The 18,879-nt window shown below is 46.3% G+C and overlaps 1 protein-coding gene across 1 annotated transcript in view; it reads left to right on the plus strand.

Annotated features, from left to right (window-relative positions):
* Positions 1-18,191, plus strand: part of LOC131205900 (serine-rich adhesin for platelets) — a 42,191-nt gene extending 24,000 nt beyond the window's left edge. The window contains exons 4-18 of the mRNA XM_058198200.1: positions 3,536-3,990; positions 4,058-4,312; positions 4,623-4,700; positions 5,079-5,297; positions 5,368-5,473; positions 5,664-6,710; positions 7,835-8,794; positions 9,979-10,079; positions 10,230-10,335; positions 10,727-10,851; positions 10,985-11,131; positions 11,254-11,368; positions 11,450-12,196; positions 12,782-12,987; positions 14,460-18,191. Coding sequence (XP_058054183.1) covers positions 3,536-3,990; positions 4,058-4,312; positions 4,623-4,700; positions 5,079-5,297; positions 5,368-5,473; positions 5,664-6,710; positions 7,835-8,794; positions 9,979-10,079; positions 10,230-10,335; positions 10,727-10,851; positions 10,985-11,131; positions 11,254-11,368; positions 11,450-12,196; positions 12,782-12,987; positions 14,460-14,567 — 4,775 coding nt within the window. The 3' untranslated portion in view covers positions 14,568-18,191. The remainder of the gene's footprint in view (positions 1-3,535; positions 3,991-4,057; positions 4,313-4,622; positions 4,701-5,078; positions 5,298-5,367; positions 5,474-5,663; positions 6,711-7,834; positions 8,795-9,978; positions 10,080-10,229; positions 10,336-10,726; positions 10,852-10,984; positions 11,132-11,253; positions 11,369-11,449; positions 12,197-12,781; positions 12,988-14,459) is intronic.
* The last annotated feature ends 688 nt before the right edge of the window (positions 18,192-18,879 follow it).

Below are 18,879 nucleotides of genomic sequence, written 5' to 3' on the forward strand. Positions count from 1 at the left end.
ACACGACTTGGGTAAGAAACCATCGACCGGTTTCTTTTGTGTTTTGTTTTTGCGTTGGACTTGCAGCATAAAATCTAGAACAAAACACCCAACATCTCACCACGTGATGGGCAGCTGACGCAAAGAACCTTCTTCCCTAACCTTCTTCTGGGTTGGTGTCCCTGGTTCGGGTTCGGGTTGGTCGGTTGGGTGTTTATTTTCCGGCACAGTTTGGTCCGTTCGTCTGCCTTTTCTTGCCGTCGCTCGGGGTGTTCCCTTCGTTTTGGTCTAATTTGCACCGACGATGATCATGGCGCGTCTCTGCTGGTGGTCGCGCGCACTGAATCGACTCGGTGGCCAAAAAGTGGTTGAACATAATACTGCTACCCTACCCAAAAAAACATACGCCAGGACGCCAGGGAAAACCGACACGGACCACGGTCGGTGTTTGTATTTTTAGACTTGGAAACCAGCGAGAGGGTCAACAGCATATGTTATGTCCAACACCACCCGCTGGCACACGGTGTCTCGTGCGCCAAACTCTACCACCAAACTCTACCGTCCGAGTTCGCCGGTGTAAGCTACCGACGTCTTGCGGTCTAAGACCATCACTCGCGCGATACAAACAATGCGTTGTTGGTTCGTTAATTTGCCGGCGATGCAAACACATTGTCTCAAACGATGTCTGTGCATGTCTAAAATGACAGAGATCTAGGTTAAACAACGATCGGTGTCTGATTTGGAATTTGATTTTGGTGTCGAGCTACAACATTAGCCTGGGAGAAAATGTGTTTTTCAGAATGGAGTAAAATGTTTATTTTTTGACCCATATTGATTCCAAATTACTTTGTTACAAAGAAACCAAAATTTGGCGAACGTACGTGAAACGATTTGGGATAGAATTGGTTTGGCCAATTGTCTAAAAAAATTATAAGAATGGAATCTAACCGTTGTAAACGTTCAATAAACGATGTTTTTTAAATCGTTATATTTCACAAAAAGGCAATAAATCATAATCAATCATAAATCATTAATGTGTAGATATTGTACAAGCATATGCTTCGCTTGACGGACAGCATAACTAAAGCAAATTTTCATTCATTCCAATGCAAATTGAAAACCATTTCCGATCTCTCTCTTCGGGGTACCAATTGATCAAATGCTTCTTCTGCTGCAAAGACAACATGCAGGTGGTGATCGGCCCCAAGTGGGTTATGCGTGCAAACAGAGCGTCCACTCTAAGGAACGATTGGATAAGAACCTAATGGGTACTTTCTGGCCGGCTAAGCCCGCACAGCACGCACGCTACTAATGATGGGTTGTCGATATTTTTGAACCGTTTGCTCTGCTCGGCACGCACTTGGCCACGCTCTCGTTGGCGGTTAAGTTGTTTGCGCGGAAGTTTGAAAACAGCTTCTGCCGAGACATCGTTAAAAAATGTGTGCCACTCTCGTGCGATCCGAAGAGAGGTCCCTCTAAACACGCACCCGCGGGCGGTCAGTAATAAGATCTACATACGTATTGCCGTGAGCGATGGACTCTCCGCTGGTGGGGCATTTAAGTTAATTTTTGAAGCATGAAAAACAAACCTAGCAGCAACGATGACCACGGGGGCCCTCCGCTACCGAAACGCCGGGTGGTGCTTGACCAATTGACTGATTATTGCGCCTGGCTGTGATTCCAACGGCGGTCCACCGTTACAGTGTGCTTTGGGCCGCGGTTTCGAAGTGGCTGATTGACCGACTGACTGACTGACTGTCTGCGTGCCGGTCAGTTAAGTGATTGACGGTGAAGAGAGCTTGACCAACCGCCCAACGGCGGACTTTGTATAGGAAAAGTTCAATTTTATACGCGCGCCCGACAACGATTCGATGAGTGGCGCCAACGTGGAATATGTTTGAAGTTAATGAAATGAGGAAAAGGCGAAATCCGAACGAACTGCCTTCACTGCAGCAACAGGCTGCAGTGCGTGAGTCGACTGTTCAGTTTCGGTTCATTTCCTTCATTGTTGCCGAACCAGCTCACGGCAAAAATTCGGGTGGGTTGTTTATGTTACAATCGTTCGCTGCGGAGAATGCGGTCAAGCGCGTAGAGTTTTTAGGGGGATATTTCTCCACACAAAAAAGTTGGAAGTTACGAAAAAGATCACTCGTTGACTCGAATTAAGTCTGTGTTAATGAAGTTTTCTTTAATGCAAGGAGAATCAAATGAATAATGATGATATTAGCATTCTACTATCATGGCAGAGGAACACAGATCGTTAACTGAAGGTTGCTCTTCGGTCCTATCCAATTATAATTCGTAAATAGTACGAAACTGGACAAGTGATCAGGATTTTGTGAACTGTTAGAGTTAAAACATTGACCCACATGAAGATCCACTGAAAATCACTTTGTTTATCATCATCATTGCAAAAAAATGGTTTTTCTCTTAAAAAGACCCTACACTGACACTTTGGCTTTGATTCAATTGATTTATTCGATTTGAGTTGACTTAAAAACTTAACTTGCGTTGAATTTGTTTCTTGATTGTATCCTTGTATCCGTTTGTATCAACTCTTCAATAGGATTTGCATTAAGTTCATTTAAGAAACATAATCATTGAGTCGATTGTTTGTTGACTTTTATGGGTAAAATTTTATCAGAACTTGAAACTTAAACTTCAAACTTAAACCTAAACTCGTTTCTTTTGTGCGCGCGTAAAACGCAGACATAAAACGGGTTACGTTGAATGGAAGCGCTTCCCTTGGATCAATGAAAACTCGAACCTGTTCTCGATTCATGTGCAAATGAGTGAGAGCTCCTCACGCAGTTATGGTCCATCCGGATTCGGACGAATAGCCGGAGTATCATCTGCACGCACAACAATGCTTTCTTGTCGGCTCACGGATGGACGACCGATTATTAAAGTGTAGAGATAGGAAAACATTAAAATTTGTCAATAAATTGTCCGCTTATCGCTACCTTGAATGTGGCGATTGTGGCTCCGCTATGGAGCGCCGCGCATCGCAGCATAAGTTCCGTTAATATTTGTCGCCAGCAGCGCAAGAAACGAATGCAACCACATCCGATGCACACTGTCTGTGATGTCCACTGTTTGTGCTACCCAGACACTGTGTGGCCAACGTCAACATACGCTGCACGTTCCTCGGGGGCAGATTGGGGAACTGATTGTGTTGCCATCTACGGCCCCTACCGCGGCCCAACCAGCGGCTGCGTGATCGTCGAAACTAAGTATTCGTTTGGCCATAGGATATCCGCTCCACGCATCTCGCGCGCCGCGGAACACAGGGGGGGTTCTTCCTTTATTGCATCCTCTGTCGACCGGTAATTATCGCATTTTGATTAGTTTGTGCCCATTTTCGTGGACCGCGGAACGTGGACGCCTAGGAGTCGTAAACCGAAAGGCCCGAAGTAGAACGGAGGGAACGATCGTTAGACGGAACGTCTCGCGGGACGAAGTTCTACACGCCGTGGGGCGCGTTAATGAATCGCGCGGGGGTTCGTTATTCGTTGGCTAACTTCGCTTCCACTTTGTTTCTTTTCCACCACCAAAGGAGCAACCAAAGAAATTGGCACGGCACTAACGCGTGTCTGCCTCCGGCATAAGGCGGTCGAGAGCCGCATGAAAACGTTCACCAGCGCGATCATGGACTGCCTGATCGTGCCGCTGCAGGAGAAGCTGGAGGACTGGCGCAAGCAGGTGACCGTCATCGACAAGGACCACGCCAAAGAGTACAAGCGGTGCCGGGCGGAGCTGAAGAAGCGCTCGAGCGACACGCTGCGGCTGCAGAAGAAGGCCAAGAAGGGTGCGGCCGACAACCTGCACGTGTTGGTCGAGTCCTCGATGCAGGACGTCACTCTGCGGCGCTGCGAGCTCGAGGACGTGGAACGGAAGTCGCTGCGGGCGATCATGGTCGAGGAGCGATCGCGGTACTGCACGTTCGTCAGCCTGCTGCAACCGGTGGTACACGAAGAGTGCGAGGTTATGTCCGAGCTCGGCCACCTGCAGGTAATTACACCGGGACGCGTTGAGTGTTGCGTTGATTCTAACCACTCTCCATCGTTGTTTTTTGTAGGAAGCGATGCAGCTGATCGCAGCCGTCACGAAGGATCCGACCCAGTTACCGCAGGCGTCGGAGGAACTGATTCTTGAGTCGAAAGCCAACATCGGCCTGTACCCGGACTCACCGGGAGGGTCCAACTCGCAGGGCGGCTGCTCCAACTCGCTAGGTTCGCGAAAAAGCTCCGTCTGCTCGATCAGCTCGATCAACAGCAGCAGCAGTGGCTCTCCCGGCCACCACCACCATCAGTTTCAGCGATCCCTGTCGCAGGTACCTATGACAGTTTACGCCACCCTGCGCCACACAGGGATTGCGGTTGTGTTGCCGTTTGCTTTACTGTTGCACCGCTCACCACGGTTGCATGCTTTCGTTCTATGCTCTCTGTAGTCGTAATTCGGTGTTTCTTTACGTGGGGCTTCTCCACGGAGTATGATGTACCTTCTTAATAGTGTTTTGCAGTACTTTTGATGTTTTTCATACTTTTGTTTCCTTAATTTCTATTCCGTTGTTTGATTTTAACTTACTTTTTGTTTTTCTTTATGTGTTTTTGTCTCTTTTCCGTTCCCGTCTCCCGTTTTAGTACTCCCCGGCGATACGTTTGAAACCAGGCGAATCGAGCGATAGCGGCTTTTGCTCTTCACCAGCTTTAACGTCACAGGTTACACACAATAATGCTCTCTCCAACGCTCTTATGCTCGCACCCGCGCGCCAACACGCATTACTTAATTGTTTCGATCCGTTTCCGTTCAATGCAATAATGTTCATTGTGCGCATTTATAGTTATTTAGTTAAGGTTGCTCTCTGTTTGTGCTTTCGAAGTCTTTGAAATCAAGTACCTTATAGCGCGGTCAGTGGCTTCTCACTTACCGAAAGTGTGCACTAATTTCGTGATTGAAAAATGTTCCTTTCCTTTTCGTAATAATTTTGTAAATTAGTAATCTGTATTTTCTCTTTCGCGAGACACGGGCTGGGTTTGAAGGGAATAAAGCAAAAGAAAAACACAATTAAATCCTTTTATTTCGTACCTTTCCGGCAGGCATCCACACTAGCTAGTCAATCGCACGCCGTGTCAACGTGGCCACCGCACACTCAGGACGCAACGTCGACCGTCGACCGTCCCCACACGATTTCGTCCGCCTACGAGAAGGGCCACCAGCGGCCCGCGCTCACCGTCTACACCTTCCAGAGCCCGGAACCGATCGTCGAGACGCAGAAATCGCCCGCCAACATCGCCTGCCGGCCACCGTTGCCAGTCGTACGTCGCAAAGCGAATCGGATTTCCATTCGTGTTGCATTAAACATTTGTTTCATGTTTTGTATTTTAGCGCTGCTCATCCCTGGAGCGACCACTCTCGACCACGTCGGTCAAAAATGCCAACCCAAATGTCCCACGGCAGTGTCCGTCCCCGATTCCGGCGCACATTACCAAAGGTAAGCCTGTCGCGTGATTTGTTCGGGAAGGCTTTTGCGAGCAAAGCGTTTACCACCTGTGTTGACTGTTATTGTTTGAGTGTGGCCAACTAAACTAAGGACACCCTTTGCGCTTGCCTGCCCTCCGCTAACGAATCTCCGTCCGTACACTAATCGAAACACTTTCCATAAAACAACGACCCTTTTACAGAACACCCACAACTGCAGCCCACCTATGTTAACATGACGGAACTAGCGTCCATGGCTGCGTCTAAAACTACTAACAACGGCATTAATAACAACAACGGCGGTGGTACCAGCGCCACGGTGACTGCCAATCAGCAACACGTGCAGCAGCAACAGAACGCGCACGTGTACCAGCAGCAGCAGCAGCTACAGCAACCGAATTCGCCCGTCCTGTCCTCGGCATCGTCCCTGATTTCGCCCGACTCGACGAACGCCACGAACCCGATCAGCTCGCCGGATGCGTCGGCCTGCAGTACGCAAACGCCACAAAACACCCCGCAGACGGGTTCGCCCGGCACGCCCAACTACAGTGGCGGTGGTGCGATCAACCAGGGCTACCGTAGCACCACTCCTTCGTCGGCGACCGGCGGTATCTGTGGTGGACCCGGCGGCGGAAGTAGCGGCCACTTCGATCCGGCCAGCACGCCGTGTGAAAGTAATAACGATACCTCCTCCAATCACACCATCACGATTGACGACCCGATCGATGAGCATTCTAACACCAGCACGTGCGCCGCTTCCGCGACCACCATTTCTACTACCACCAACATCACCACCACCACTGCTACTACTTCTACTACTAGTTCCATCACTAACAAACCATCCTCGACCCACTGCCCGGGCACCACTACTGCCACCGACAGTAGCATCAGTAGTAGTAGCGCCTCAGCCGCCGGCGCTGGTACGGCAACGGCGACCAACGTCACCACCTCCCTCTCCTCATCCACCTGTTCCTCCTCTTCCGCCACGTCGAAGGCGATCGACAAAGATTTACTCAAACGTACCGGTTCAGTTTTAGAGAAAACGTCCATGTTCGAGCAGCAGATCAACAACAACCAGCTGCATCTACAGCAACCGCAACCGCAATCGCAACCACCGCCGCCGCAGCAGCAGCTCAGTGTCCCGACGGTGACGGCGGTACGCAACGATCCCAACGCCCTGTACGGCGGGCGGCGAACGAACGAAGAAATCTACAAGTCCGCCGGCCAGTTGCTACTGGATCGCGATGCAGGTAAGCAATGCACGCCCCAGTGCTGCTTCCGTTTCGTGTGGTCTCCTTCGACTTCGTTCCTTGCCTTCTATATCTGCAAACGCGCGCGTATTTACTGATAACTAACACAGCAAGTCTGCCGAGTACGCAGACGCAACTCCGATCGGACACCGATTCGATGTAATTGATGGGTTTCCTGCCCTTCCGGGGAATGGGGAATGTTTTGCATGCGAGCTTGCATTTCCGTTTTTCCTTTCTACAACAACCCGTTTATGTACGAAAACAGAACCTTATTGCTTCGGGATGAACCACCGATTAAGCCAGTAACACCTATTGCCTTCTTTCTGACCGCACTGTATATTTAGTTTGCTTTACTATTCACAAACAAATGTATGTATATAGAAATTATTTAGCTTCAAAAAAGGTTGCAGATTGAACGTAGGCCTACTAGGGATCTTTCACAGTTTCACAAAGTTTTGCCTCAAAATGTATGCTATCTGTTTTCTGCTAAGCAAGCTGTGTATTGCTCGTTGTATTTCCCATTTTTTCGTCATTCTCTTCCATTTGTCTGCTGTTTCTCATTTTCCTGATTATAAACATTGTTTCTCTATTTATCGTTTTTTTGTGTTTTATGTTTATATGTTTTGGTTTTTAATTTTTTAATTTTATTACTTTCCTCTCTGTGTCCTCACGCACACACATACACACAAACGCTATGTTTCATGTGCCGCTCTCCTGCTCATGTCGTAAAAATATTCACGCGCCAAATTGCAACTGCACCATGAATGTAAAAAAACCAACAATCGCTGTGCTATCTTTGTGCAACCCGAAATAAATTTAATAATGCCGGCCTCGACCACCGCGAATACCCGGAAACTATCGCATATAATGCTGCTGCTGGTGCCACGCCAACACCAACACACTCTGCCGCCATTTGATGTGCCTCACCTATTGCTGCTGCTGCCGCTGCTACTAAACTGCAATGTTGTTCTGCTGCACAAATTGTTTCGCGGCACACACCTTGTTGATGCGGCTGCCGGGGATATTTACAAAAAATGAAACACCCCGAAAAAATCAAACTGCACCCACACAAACACACGCACGCGTGCACGTAATTCTTGGTCCAACCGCAACCGCAACCGCAGATTGCATCGACAAGCAAACGATCGAGGAACTAAACAATCTGATTGGTGAACTAGATCTCTTTCAAAAAGAGCACGAAAGTGGCGCATTCCGCGAAACGACCCATCATCAACACCGTCACCGTTCACACGGCATTGGCGATCCGATTGCGAACGGCGTGAATAACAATTACGGTGACGATACCATACAGTCGGGAGGGCTGGGTGGTTCGGATGGGTCCACACCACCGCCGCCACACCCGGCACCGACGAGCCGATTGCCTTCCTCTATCTCGTCCAGCAACAGCAACCTGGACGAGTACCTGAGCAACCATCTGTCGTCGCTAGACGACGAAACGAACGGTGGTTCGATGACGAACCTTGCCGCACAGTACAGCAACTACGGCGGCAAGACGACTGTGGATGGCACCGAACGGGCGGATTACGGTACGCCACCGTACCAATCCCATCACCACCACCGTGGCGCGCTGGGAGTATCGAGCGGTTCCACCCAAGCCCTGGACGGTCTCGGAACGGGTTTCGAGAATCCTTCGTTCATGATGGAAACCTACTACAGTCAGAACCGCAGCGAGGTGGTGGTGCTGCGCTGCAAGGACACGAGCCGCAACAGTCTCAATACGGCACCGGACGATCTGCTGACGGGCAGTGGGTTAATGCAGCTGAACGGTGGCTCGGACAGTGCCAACCCACCACACCAGCGACTGAGCTCGTTCCGCGTTACCTCCCGGCCGGCCTCACCGGCCTCGATGTCGTCCTTTTTCGGTGTCACGTCCCGTTCTCCCACCCCGTCCCTATCGTTGCCCGCGACGGCTCACTGTTCGCCCCAGCGGCAGCTCAATGGGAGCAATGAAATCATCCCGAGCGCTCACGATTCCAGGTCCGGCGCGATCGCGGCCACCCCGTACGACGATCGCATCAATCGCAATAAACCCGCCATCACCCCGAGACCTGCATCGTTATCTGGTTTGTTTGTTTGTTTGTTTGTTCATTTCACCTCTAACACACTCGCACACTCACCACTTCATCTTCAGTTCATCTCATTCAACCCTCTCGGAAGCATTGCATCGAAATTCAATCATATTTCTTTTTATACTTTTTCTTTTTCGAGTACAAACACCTTCGCTGGCGCTTGCATTCCTTAATTATATTGTATCAGCAGGGACCAACTGTGAATAGTCGTTGTTGTGTGTGGTCGATGTTGGTTGTTTGTCCGTTTTTATAGTTTGTACATGTGTCCACGTGCCTCGGTAGCCGATGGGGCGCTCATCTAGCAATTATTCGAACCAAATTAAGCAATTAAAACCGCCCAGCGGTTGTAACGTCAAATAAGGAGAAGAAGAAGTGTTGGTGGAGTATTGTTTTGGTAAACAACATACAGAATTGACAAGGAACAAGAACATAACCGCTTAGGTTCCATTCGTCATTCTTAGTTGCAGTTGCTAGATGAGCACCGTCCCTGTTTGTTGGATTAGAGCTGGACTTTTAATAATGTATTTGTTATATTTACTCATTAATTGATTTGCTGTTTGTTCATGAATTCCCAGAAGAGCGCTAGATCGATTTGGTTCGATCGAACCTTGTTTCCTAATCGGTTCTCGTATCTTAGTATTATCGTTCACGTTTTATCCTTGTTTTATTACTGTCAATCGTGTGTTGTTGCCATCGAATGCTGCAAATAAGCCGTCCTTTTGGTATGGTGTGCGCGTTTATCATAACATAATCATCAAACATAGTCAATCATCCTGCATACAGAGCAAGCATACTCATAAGCCTGATACAGTGCTCGGCCAGAAGCACATCCTTTAAACCAGAATGCAGTTAACAATAATCATAACGGCGTTGTGCTGTACCATAAAATACTATCCATCGCTCTGTTAAATTGGTATTCCATCCTATTCCATTATCCAAACTGAACTCACCTTTGCCCGATAGGCAGACGTTTGGATAGGCATTTTTTGATACTCCACTTTCTTTGCAAATCTCTCCCTTATATACAAAACTATTAGTTTCCTTCTTGAATGGCCAATACTTAATGCTGTTCTCTATTTCTTCTCTTTCTCTCTCTGCCTCTCTCTTTCTGTATCTTCCTTGGCTCTTCTTGGCCTTCCTTGTCCCCACGACTCACCCACGTCCCCGTTTCTCCCCAGGTCCGACCCGTGTAACGCGACGTGCGTCTGTAAATACCGTCAAACCGCCACCGCCTGTCCGGCGCAGCTCGAGCGTCACACCTAGTCCTAGCGTAGGAACTGTAGGTACAGTACCAGCGAACGAACCGTCCCAGAAGTGTCTCACCGGATTTCTTTCTTCTTCTCCTTTTTTTTCTATTTCTGTTTGTTTTCCGTTTTTGTTTCTCTTTTCTTCTTTTTCCGTTTTTACTATTCACATTTCTACTCCACAGAACTCCACCAATCTTGCCCAGCAAAGCGTAGCTTACACCTCATCAGAAAGTTTACCTCCACCACCTGCTTATCTCTTAGATTCCACCGCCGGAAGCTCACCTAGTAGTGCGTTCCATTTTATATATTTTTACTCATTTGTTTAAGTAAACATATAAGCGAGAGAGAGATTGAGCGGAATGTGTGCTTTGGAAGGACACAATCAGAAGCCATCCGCTTAAGAAGCGTAGATTGCGTTCATTTATTTCAGTTAATCTGCCAATTTAATCTTTTATGTTGCATCATTAAGAGTCGATATTAGAATTCATTTGCATGACGGTGCACCAGATACAAATTTCGAAAGAGTAAAATCAATTCTATCAATTGTTGTGCTTCACGCTTCCGTCTCACATTCCGTTTTGTGCGATATTAGTTAAACTGCTAAGTATAAACGGTATAAAAGTTTATCATTGGTTTCATTTCTTCATTTTCCCTGCCGTGCGGTCATACGCCTGGTCAGTTTCAGGCAACGTCGCGGGTACGGTGAAGGCTCTGAATGAAATAAGACACACACCGGCCAGCCCGGGAGTGCTAAGACGGGCCCAGCAGTCCAATGCTCCGTCCTCGAACCAAGGATCACCTACGGTAATCGTCACAGACACACTTCTATTTGTTCACGTTGCTCTTTGTGAAGTATTCCTATCGCGTGTCAATCATCTTCATTCATCATGTCGATTCCACAATAAACGGTTCTGTTCGCCATCCTCCTTCACTTTAGCAATACACTACCACCAACCTGTACGCCACATTACCCACAAAGCATGACCATAGCACGGTGTCAGCTGCGTCAGCATCATCGCAACACCACCACCATCCCAGTACACCACCGCCCAACTCATTCCACGCTAGTGACAGTAACAAATCGGTACACTTCTTCCTTTAACCACCGTTTCTTATCGTTGCCGGAAGAAACTCTGCCAACGGAACATCTTATTTACTATTATTCTTCCGGTTTTCCCAAACAATCATTTGTCACAACACCATCAGCTGTCGAACCGATCTCCGAAAACGAACCTTCATCAGCCAGGAGGAGGAATATACGCACAACCGAAGCAGATCACGAATATGTCTAGTTTCCGTATCTCGAGTCCAAATAAGCAAGGTAAGGGTGTCTGTGTTGAAGGATGTCAACAGTTTTAGTCATATCAGGACTACTTTCTAATATTTTATGTTTTGTATTTAGGACCAACAAAACCGAACAGCAGTTTCCTGGCGCAGCTAAACGCCAAAATTGCGCCACCCAGTAAGGCACCCCCTTCTCAGCCAACACCGTCCGCGGGAGGAGTCTATCAACAACAGCAGCTGCAGCAACCCTCGAGCAATTACGTTTACACGACGGCCCCGTCCGGAAATGAGCTAATCTATCAGCGATCCACACCCGTCGATCCGCGAATGTCGTACAACAACAATCAGCAACACCAACAGCAGCAGCAGCAATACTATCACTCACAGCAGCAACAAGCTCCCGTGCAACCACCGCCACGAGAGGGTAAAAATTCCATCTATTCCGCCTCTAGCCAATCCTCTTCCCATCAGCAGCAGCAACAGCACTACCAACAGCAACAGTACTACCAGAATCAGTATCAGCAGCACCCGCAGCAACAACAGCTACAGTACCAGCAGCCACCAACCTCGCAGCAGTACTATTATCATCAACAGCAAGCTCCTCCGAGGCAACACCATACGCCACAGCATACCACTACGGCGCCGACGTTACAGTACGTGCCCCCCAGCGGTGGCTACGCGGCGCAAAATATTTACGTGTCGACGAATCCCTTTGCCAGTTCCGTCCAAACGGTGGCCACTGCTGGTGGTGGTAGCGCTAGCAGCAGCAGCAGTTATTCGCCATCGTCCTTCGGCAAAGGCCACCGTAACGGTGGCGACGACGGTGCGGCTGGTGGCAGCGCCACAAGCACTCCCGTTCGGACAAGTAAATTTCCACCCGCCCGATTTTGTGTTGTGCCCGCGTTCGTTTCGTTTGCAGTTTATTTTGTCAGCAGATAGTTTCTGGAATCGTTCAAACGACGAACCCCAGTTCGGTTTTATCGTGTCCGTTTCGTTTGCTGTAATGAGTTTCATTTGTTTTTTGTTGCGTTGCTTTCGGGTTTGTTATCGTTTTGTCTAAGTTACATTTTCGGTTGGTTGATTTTGGCATGTTTTTTCCATCACGATTGTTTCATATTCGTTTCCACTACTTTAAATTGCAATGTTTAGCTATTGAATTTACAAAGCTATCTCTATTACGCCCGAATAGATAAGTTTCGTGTAGTGTCCGCTGTCTTACGATCGGAACGATTACGTACTTACTCCGTACTTCAACGTGTGCACCGCAACGAACGTTACGAGGAGTTGCTTTTTAAATCGTTTTAGTTCCATCGAATATATATCATGGCTTCGAGTTTGTCAGTAGTTTGTGCTAATATTTTGAATTGCATCTTTACGCTTCTATCTACACATTTTGTTATTTGTTACGCGATCGAACATCTAACCCGTTTTTGTCCGTCGTCTATTGTAGATCATCACATGCGCAACAGTGCAGGCAACAATAATGGATCCGCCGGTGGCAGCGGTTCGGTGGCCCCCGGTGGTAGTGTGACGACGCACAACGTGCTGGCCAAAACGAGCGCTGGCTTCTTGGAAAACCTAAACGCTCGACTGGCGGAGCAACGCCTTTCCGGGAAAGCGTTTGCCGTGAGGAATCTCATCAACAGCAAAGCACTTGTAAGTATCTCGATCGACCCGCCGCACGGTATGAAATTTGTGAGAAGGATCATCACTATTGTTGTGAGAAGGATCACCCTGACGATTCCGATGGCAGCAAAGATGAGAGCAATGGTGTGCCGTATGGTTTTCTTATTCACCCTTTTCTTTTCCTACGTTTTTATTTCGTGACTTTGTGGCTCGCGATCACCATTGATCGCGATAGCACGACAACGCTGGTGAGCAGCGCTACTATAGTCAGCAGTTTCACTTTTAAACTGTCCGGAATAGGAGGGTCACACAGAATGAAGAGAGATGATGAGAGTGAAGGTCCGTGAAGGTGAGAAGTGTGGAAAAGAGGTTCTTGTCGAACATTGTTTTCTTTCCCTAATAATAATGTTCCTGCGTTTTACAGTACACGCAAATTTACACATGTTTTTAACTTGTTTTCTCATTTCGTTTGGTATACGTTTTTTCCTCTTCTAACCGTTCGTTTGTTTCTTTATTTTGCGTTCCCTTTTCCATATCTCTACACAGTTATGCTCCCCTTAATTAGAGTTAATACGCTTTTTTTAATTCACTCAATATACACGTAACGGGGTGGCCATTCGTACGACAAGCGATGCGTTTACGGAACACACTGGGCTTTTCGTTTTGGAAATGACGTGGAAAGATCCGAGTGGGCTGTGTATTAGAGAAACAAAAATACACTAACCGATATGCGTGTGTGCGGTTAGTTAACTCATCCTACAATCCGTCAATGATCGACACCACATAGCATCACACCGTAAACTCCTTCATGACGGGCATCAGACTACAGTTTTGCAATTGTTCCATATTTTTTAATTTGAATAACCCTCCTAAAATTAACACAAAACGTCTTATCATGATCACGAGCACTCTCGGTTCAATGCAATGCGGATTTGGCTGAGAAACGATTCTGTGATTATTTATCCCATCCTCTAGAGGCCCTCATCTTGGGGGATACTGCCGAATGAGTATACATTTATCCTGTTTTACTGTTTCCAATTTATTTATAATCAAAAAGGGCCGTATGAAAGCCAGCACCTAGTTCAAAATATATAGTACGTTAAGGCTCCATGTCGACACGTTTATATTATGTCACTCATAAGACTCACCTAAAATAATCATATAAAGCTCACTTACAAACACGCTTCCGCCGAAGTGCTTTTCGCAAGTTTCTTCTTATTCGATTCCTGCGCGCCGTTTTTCTTTTTTTGGTATCATTGATCCCCCCTTTAGCCCACGCGTCAACACATCCCTGTCGCCGAACGATAATGTGCTCATGTTTTCTGTTTCACTGCTGCTCACTACTTTTTCAAACTACTTTTGGCTAATGCTTCCATGCTGCGTACCAGCGCCCTTCGCGCCGTAACTGCGATCACGCAACCTATTTCGATAAGTTGATGGCAAAATTATTAATTTTCTGTTTTGATTAATTTTCCTTCCTTTTTAATCCTTCCTCTTTTCAGCCGGATCCCCGAGTCTGCCACGAATCGCTGATGGATCAAATCAAACGTGGTGCAACGTTAAAACGGAACCGTACGATCAACGATCGTAGCGCCCCGAAAATCCACTAAAGTCCCACTTTCGTCTTCTAATCCACACACATACACATACAAAAATCCCAAACACACCCAAACACGGCATAGGGAGTGTCATTTAGGGACGCTATCGTGTCACAATACCGAGTTGATGGCGTTCATCGGTACACGTCTTTCTATAACTCACGCTCGGTTATGCTTACAAGGTACGGAAATCGTTTCCGTATCACATGGAGTTAGGGCCACGCTCGTCTCACCTATTTCGATTCTCAAATCGAACTTTCGTGTAGTGACTCAAAGTTTAAGTTGTCACTAATGTTACACGACGCTATCAATGTTTGCAACCGACAAAAGGCTGAAGACGATGCATATCGAACGCGGTAGGGCAATATGAGGAACCAGAGATGGTATCGTCCATTTACATCGCGAAAGTATACCAAGAGAACAGTGGCAAAAAGATGTTGAAAACGCAAAATTGGCTCAATTTTTGGTTTGTGTAATAGTTTTCCTTCGCAGCGCCCTTCGTGAGCGCTTAAGGTAGCATAGAAATGTACAGAGTCGATCGTTAACATAGCTTCCAATGATGCAATGGAACGCACGATGAACGACTTGCAAACGGAAAACCACCAACTTATGGTTACTCTGGTTCAATTACTATTTCGAGATAAAAGGTAATAACTGTGTGAAAAGGGTTTCGTAAAAAACAGGAATCGTTTTGGTATGTACATTTGTCGTATGAATCATTTGAAAAATGAATTTATTAAACTATTTTCTGTTCGAAGAAGCCTCGTCGTAAGGACGATTTCTTGTCAATGTTTGCTAATAAAGCAAATCAATGTCCCCTTGGCTTGGCGAATAAAGTGAATTCGGTCAATGATATCAACTGAAGCGGGTTAGACAAGCAGAAGCAGGAAGCCACGAACGTTTGTAGTGAAGAAAAAAACAAGAAATCATTAATCCCTATATCAATTATCAGACGCGTTTTCACTATGTTGATGAATCTCTTACTATGGCTGCGACCATAGCGAAGTGCGGAACGAAATATCTCTGAACGTAAACACAACAAAAGACTTAACCCAGTTATATTGCCAAGCGCCTTGTTGTACACCATTAATAACTACACCAAACACAGCACTCTATACACTCGCAAAATGGCTTTGCGTAAACACATTAATATCACATTTTTACACCTTTTATCGCGCGATGCTTGCAGACGGGAAGAATATCAAACGTTCCGATCCCCTCTTGGATCATCACCCCGGGTGACGATCGTAGAATGGACTTGCAGCACTAGCAGGAAAACCTGAAACTAGAGCGCATCCAAGTATGCGAGAAACGATTCGGGTGAGCCTTTCTCGATGAGCTTCTGAATTTGGATCATTCCGTTTCTGACTGCAGGCTTATCAAAGAACACCCATTGGTGGAGAAAACATGTTTCAAATTGGATTTTAAATAACAAATTTTATCTTCATCCTCTATCTGATTCCGGCGGTAATCGCTAATACTGGCGGAGGCGCAACAAGCCGAGATTATTTTACTCAAAAATATCTATCAAATCCAGCACGCAAAGCAAATCTTTCGGGCGCACTTTCGTTCACGTTGAAAAAGGAAAAAGAAACTCTGACTGAAGCTGCTGCAAAACAAAACAAATATCACACTTTTACCGCCAATCCGCCCTCCGGAAGTGAAACGCACCGGATTTTGAATGGAACGTGGCCTCACCCGGAGCTGTGGTATCTTTCGAGTCGTGACATGGGAATAATAATAATAATCACACAATAACTACTAGGTGTAAAACCCCCTATTGGGTTGAAAGCAAATGGCGTAGAGAACATGTCGGGCGGGTGACATAAAATGCAATTATAAAATGGTGACAACAGAGCGAAACAAATGATCCTGCATAGCATAGGATTGCAGGGGAAAACGGAAAACAAAAGCGGAAGACGGCGATCCAGAGTCTTCCACCGCATACACCACCACATCCGGGATGGCTCAGCGCAGTGCGCCGCACCTACATGCAAAGACGGGGACGAAGCGAAAGAATCACACCGTAAACCAAACTGTAGACAGAGAGGCTAACTAAAACACAACGTTTTTTGTGGATGACCAGTTATTGATTATTTATTTTTAATGTTATTTTCCGTTTGATTGATTGCTTGATTTGTTTCGCGCTCTACACACGTGTTGCTCGCATTGGATCGAAACGAATTTGCTAATTTATTTGTTTCCACACTTCTTTGTTTTGTTTTATTTATTCACTGCTATATTTGCATGTTGCCAAGCATTTCTGCTTATCTTTTTCTCTTTAATCGTATAGTATTTTTTCATTCTTTTGATATTTATTCACTGTGAACCAGAATCGTATTGCCTTCTGTTTGCATCTTTTCCCAAAGTACTTTGTTTTTTTTTGTTTTAATCGAAACATGTCTTGTAAATAGTCTGCTGCACCCGCGTATAACGGGAGACACTCTTGTCCTATTTTCGATGATGTTTAGTTATTAGTCGTCGTTTCTGTGTCCGCATTCTTTTACGCTGATCGGATCGGAGATCGGATCAGCCACAAGCGGAAAGGACGGGATTTACGTAAAAGCGCGCATCAAGCAAAACAAATAGCAGTGATCCAGTTCTTTCGTGTGTATGTGTTTGTGTTATTTGTCTCTTGTTGCCTATCGAAACTCTGGGCCAATCTACTGCGTTCAGACTCTTCGGACTAGTGCGAATAACAAAACAAAAAACAATAACTAGAATCTAGCTGTGGGAAAGCTAATTTAAGCAAAGTGATCGATCGATCAGCGAAGAGAGTCAGTAACACTAAAGGCGAATCAGTTATAGAGTTTACCTAACCGGAGCCGTATAAACCTCTACTAACCAAACCAACAAACAAACAGAAAGTGAAAAATAATTAAACACGTAAACGTAATACTGCAGCAAACGCTCGAATCTTGATGGTTAACTTTAACGAAACAAAGAACGCACGAAGGCTCGAAGGAGAGAAGAAACGTGTCTGGTCCCTCGAAGCGCCAATTCCGGCAGGCTAAACATTATTTTTGTACGCAAGCTATGCCAATTTAGTGATCTGAATCCGTTATAGAGTAGAAGGAATATGCTATTGCCGTGGAGTGGAAAATGGACGACGTCGGAGGATCGCAATGATTAGAGACACTGCTGCGTTGTAATGCGCGCGGAGAATTAACGGAGAATTCAAACTGCAAAACGCATTACTTATAGATATATACACTATATACATATTATACATGAAAGCATTACACAATGGTATAAGTTCATTGAAACGCGAAGCACATAATATGAATCGGGGAAGACTAGGAGCCGAAAGAGCAGCGGACAAACTACAAGAACCACTAAGGGCGCGCGTCATGCTTGGGATGTAATAATAATTCCCCCAAAAACTTGTACTTTATCATCCCTCCCTGTAAGAAGCGTATAAACAGAAAGAATGCCCTCTAAAACAAGGACAGCGGCTACGCGCTTATCGCGCGCAACGATGGGAGGAAACCCGGTGACGTGTGGGGCGTAATCGGAAACTATTATGAAATAACGTCAACGTCATTCAAAACTCGATCGTGAAAATCAAGTAAACGAAGCAAAATAAAACAAACGAATACTGTATCATTGTACACTGAAATAAAAACAAAACATAATATCAACAAACGCGTACTCGGCATTGGCTTTTTCATTTTTTTTCCGAACGCCATGCGTTAAGGATTCCAGAGCTTTCGCCATAGAACGGCCCGAAAAGCTTCCTACACCCATGAACACCTATGAAAGTCCTGTTGGAAGCTTTCGCCAGTGCCTACTATACCGAAACATCTTACCCACGTGTTGCTGGCTGATGATATTTAACGGAACGAAAGCATGTGGCCACGTGTTACATACACTAGTTAATTGTCTTTATTAATCATTAATTATATATTCTCTGTTCATTATTATCTATACTTTATAATCGCTTTATCCCGCCGTTTTGTCCACCAACTAGTCGCGAGCCGGTTACGTCCAATCCGTTTTACGCGTCTCCTCGTCTTTTCTTTCGTTTCGTTCTTTCAATTTTCGATTGTTGTCTGTTTCTCTACTGTCTCGTCTTCCTTTTACCACATATAGTTTTGTGTCTTTTTTGGTAACTTTTAAGTTTGCCCATTTGCGACGCATTTGGCCCTTAGGGTGGTTAGTGGACCAATGGTGCTGACGTTACGGCGCGTGCGATCGCGGTGTGTCTGGTGTTACTCTGGATGAGCTCGGTGCACCACCGACCCTACCCAAACCCCGTTCGAACGAGCAAACCGCGCAAACGAGCAACCAAACAAGCCACCAAGCGGCCACTATATCAAGGGGC

This window comes from Anopheles bellator, chromosome 1 (assembly GCF_943735745.2).
Source record: "Anopheles bellator chromosome 1, idAnoBellAS_SP24_06.2, whole genome shotgun sequence".
NCBI lineage: Eukaryota > Metazoa > Arthropoda > Insecta > Diptera > Culicidae > Anopheles > Anopheles bellator.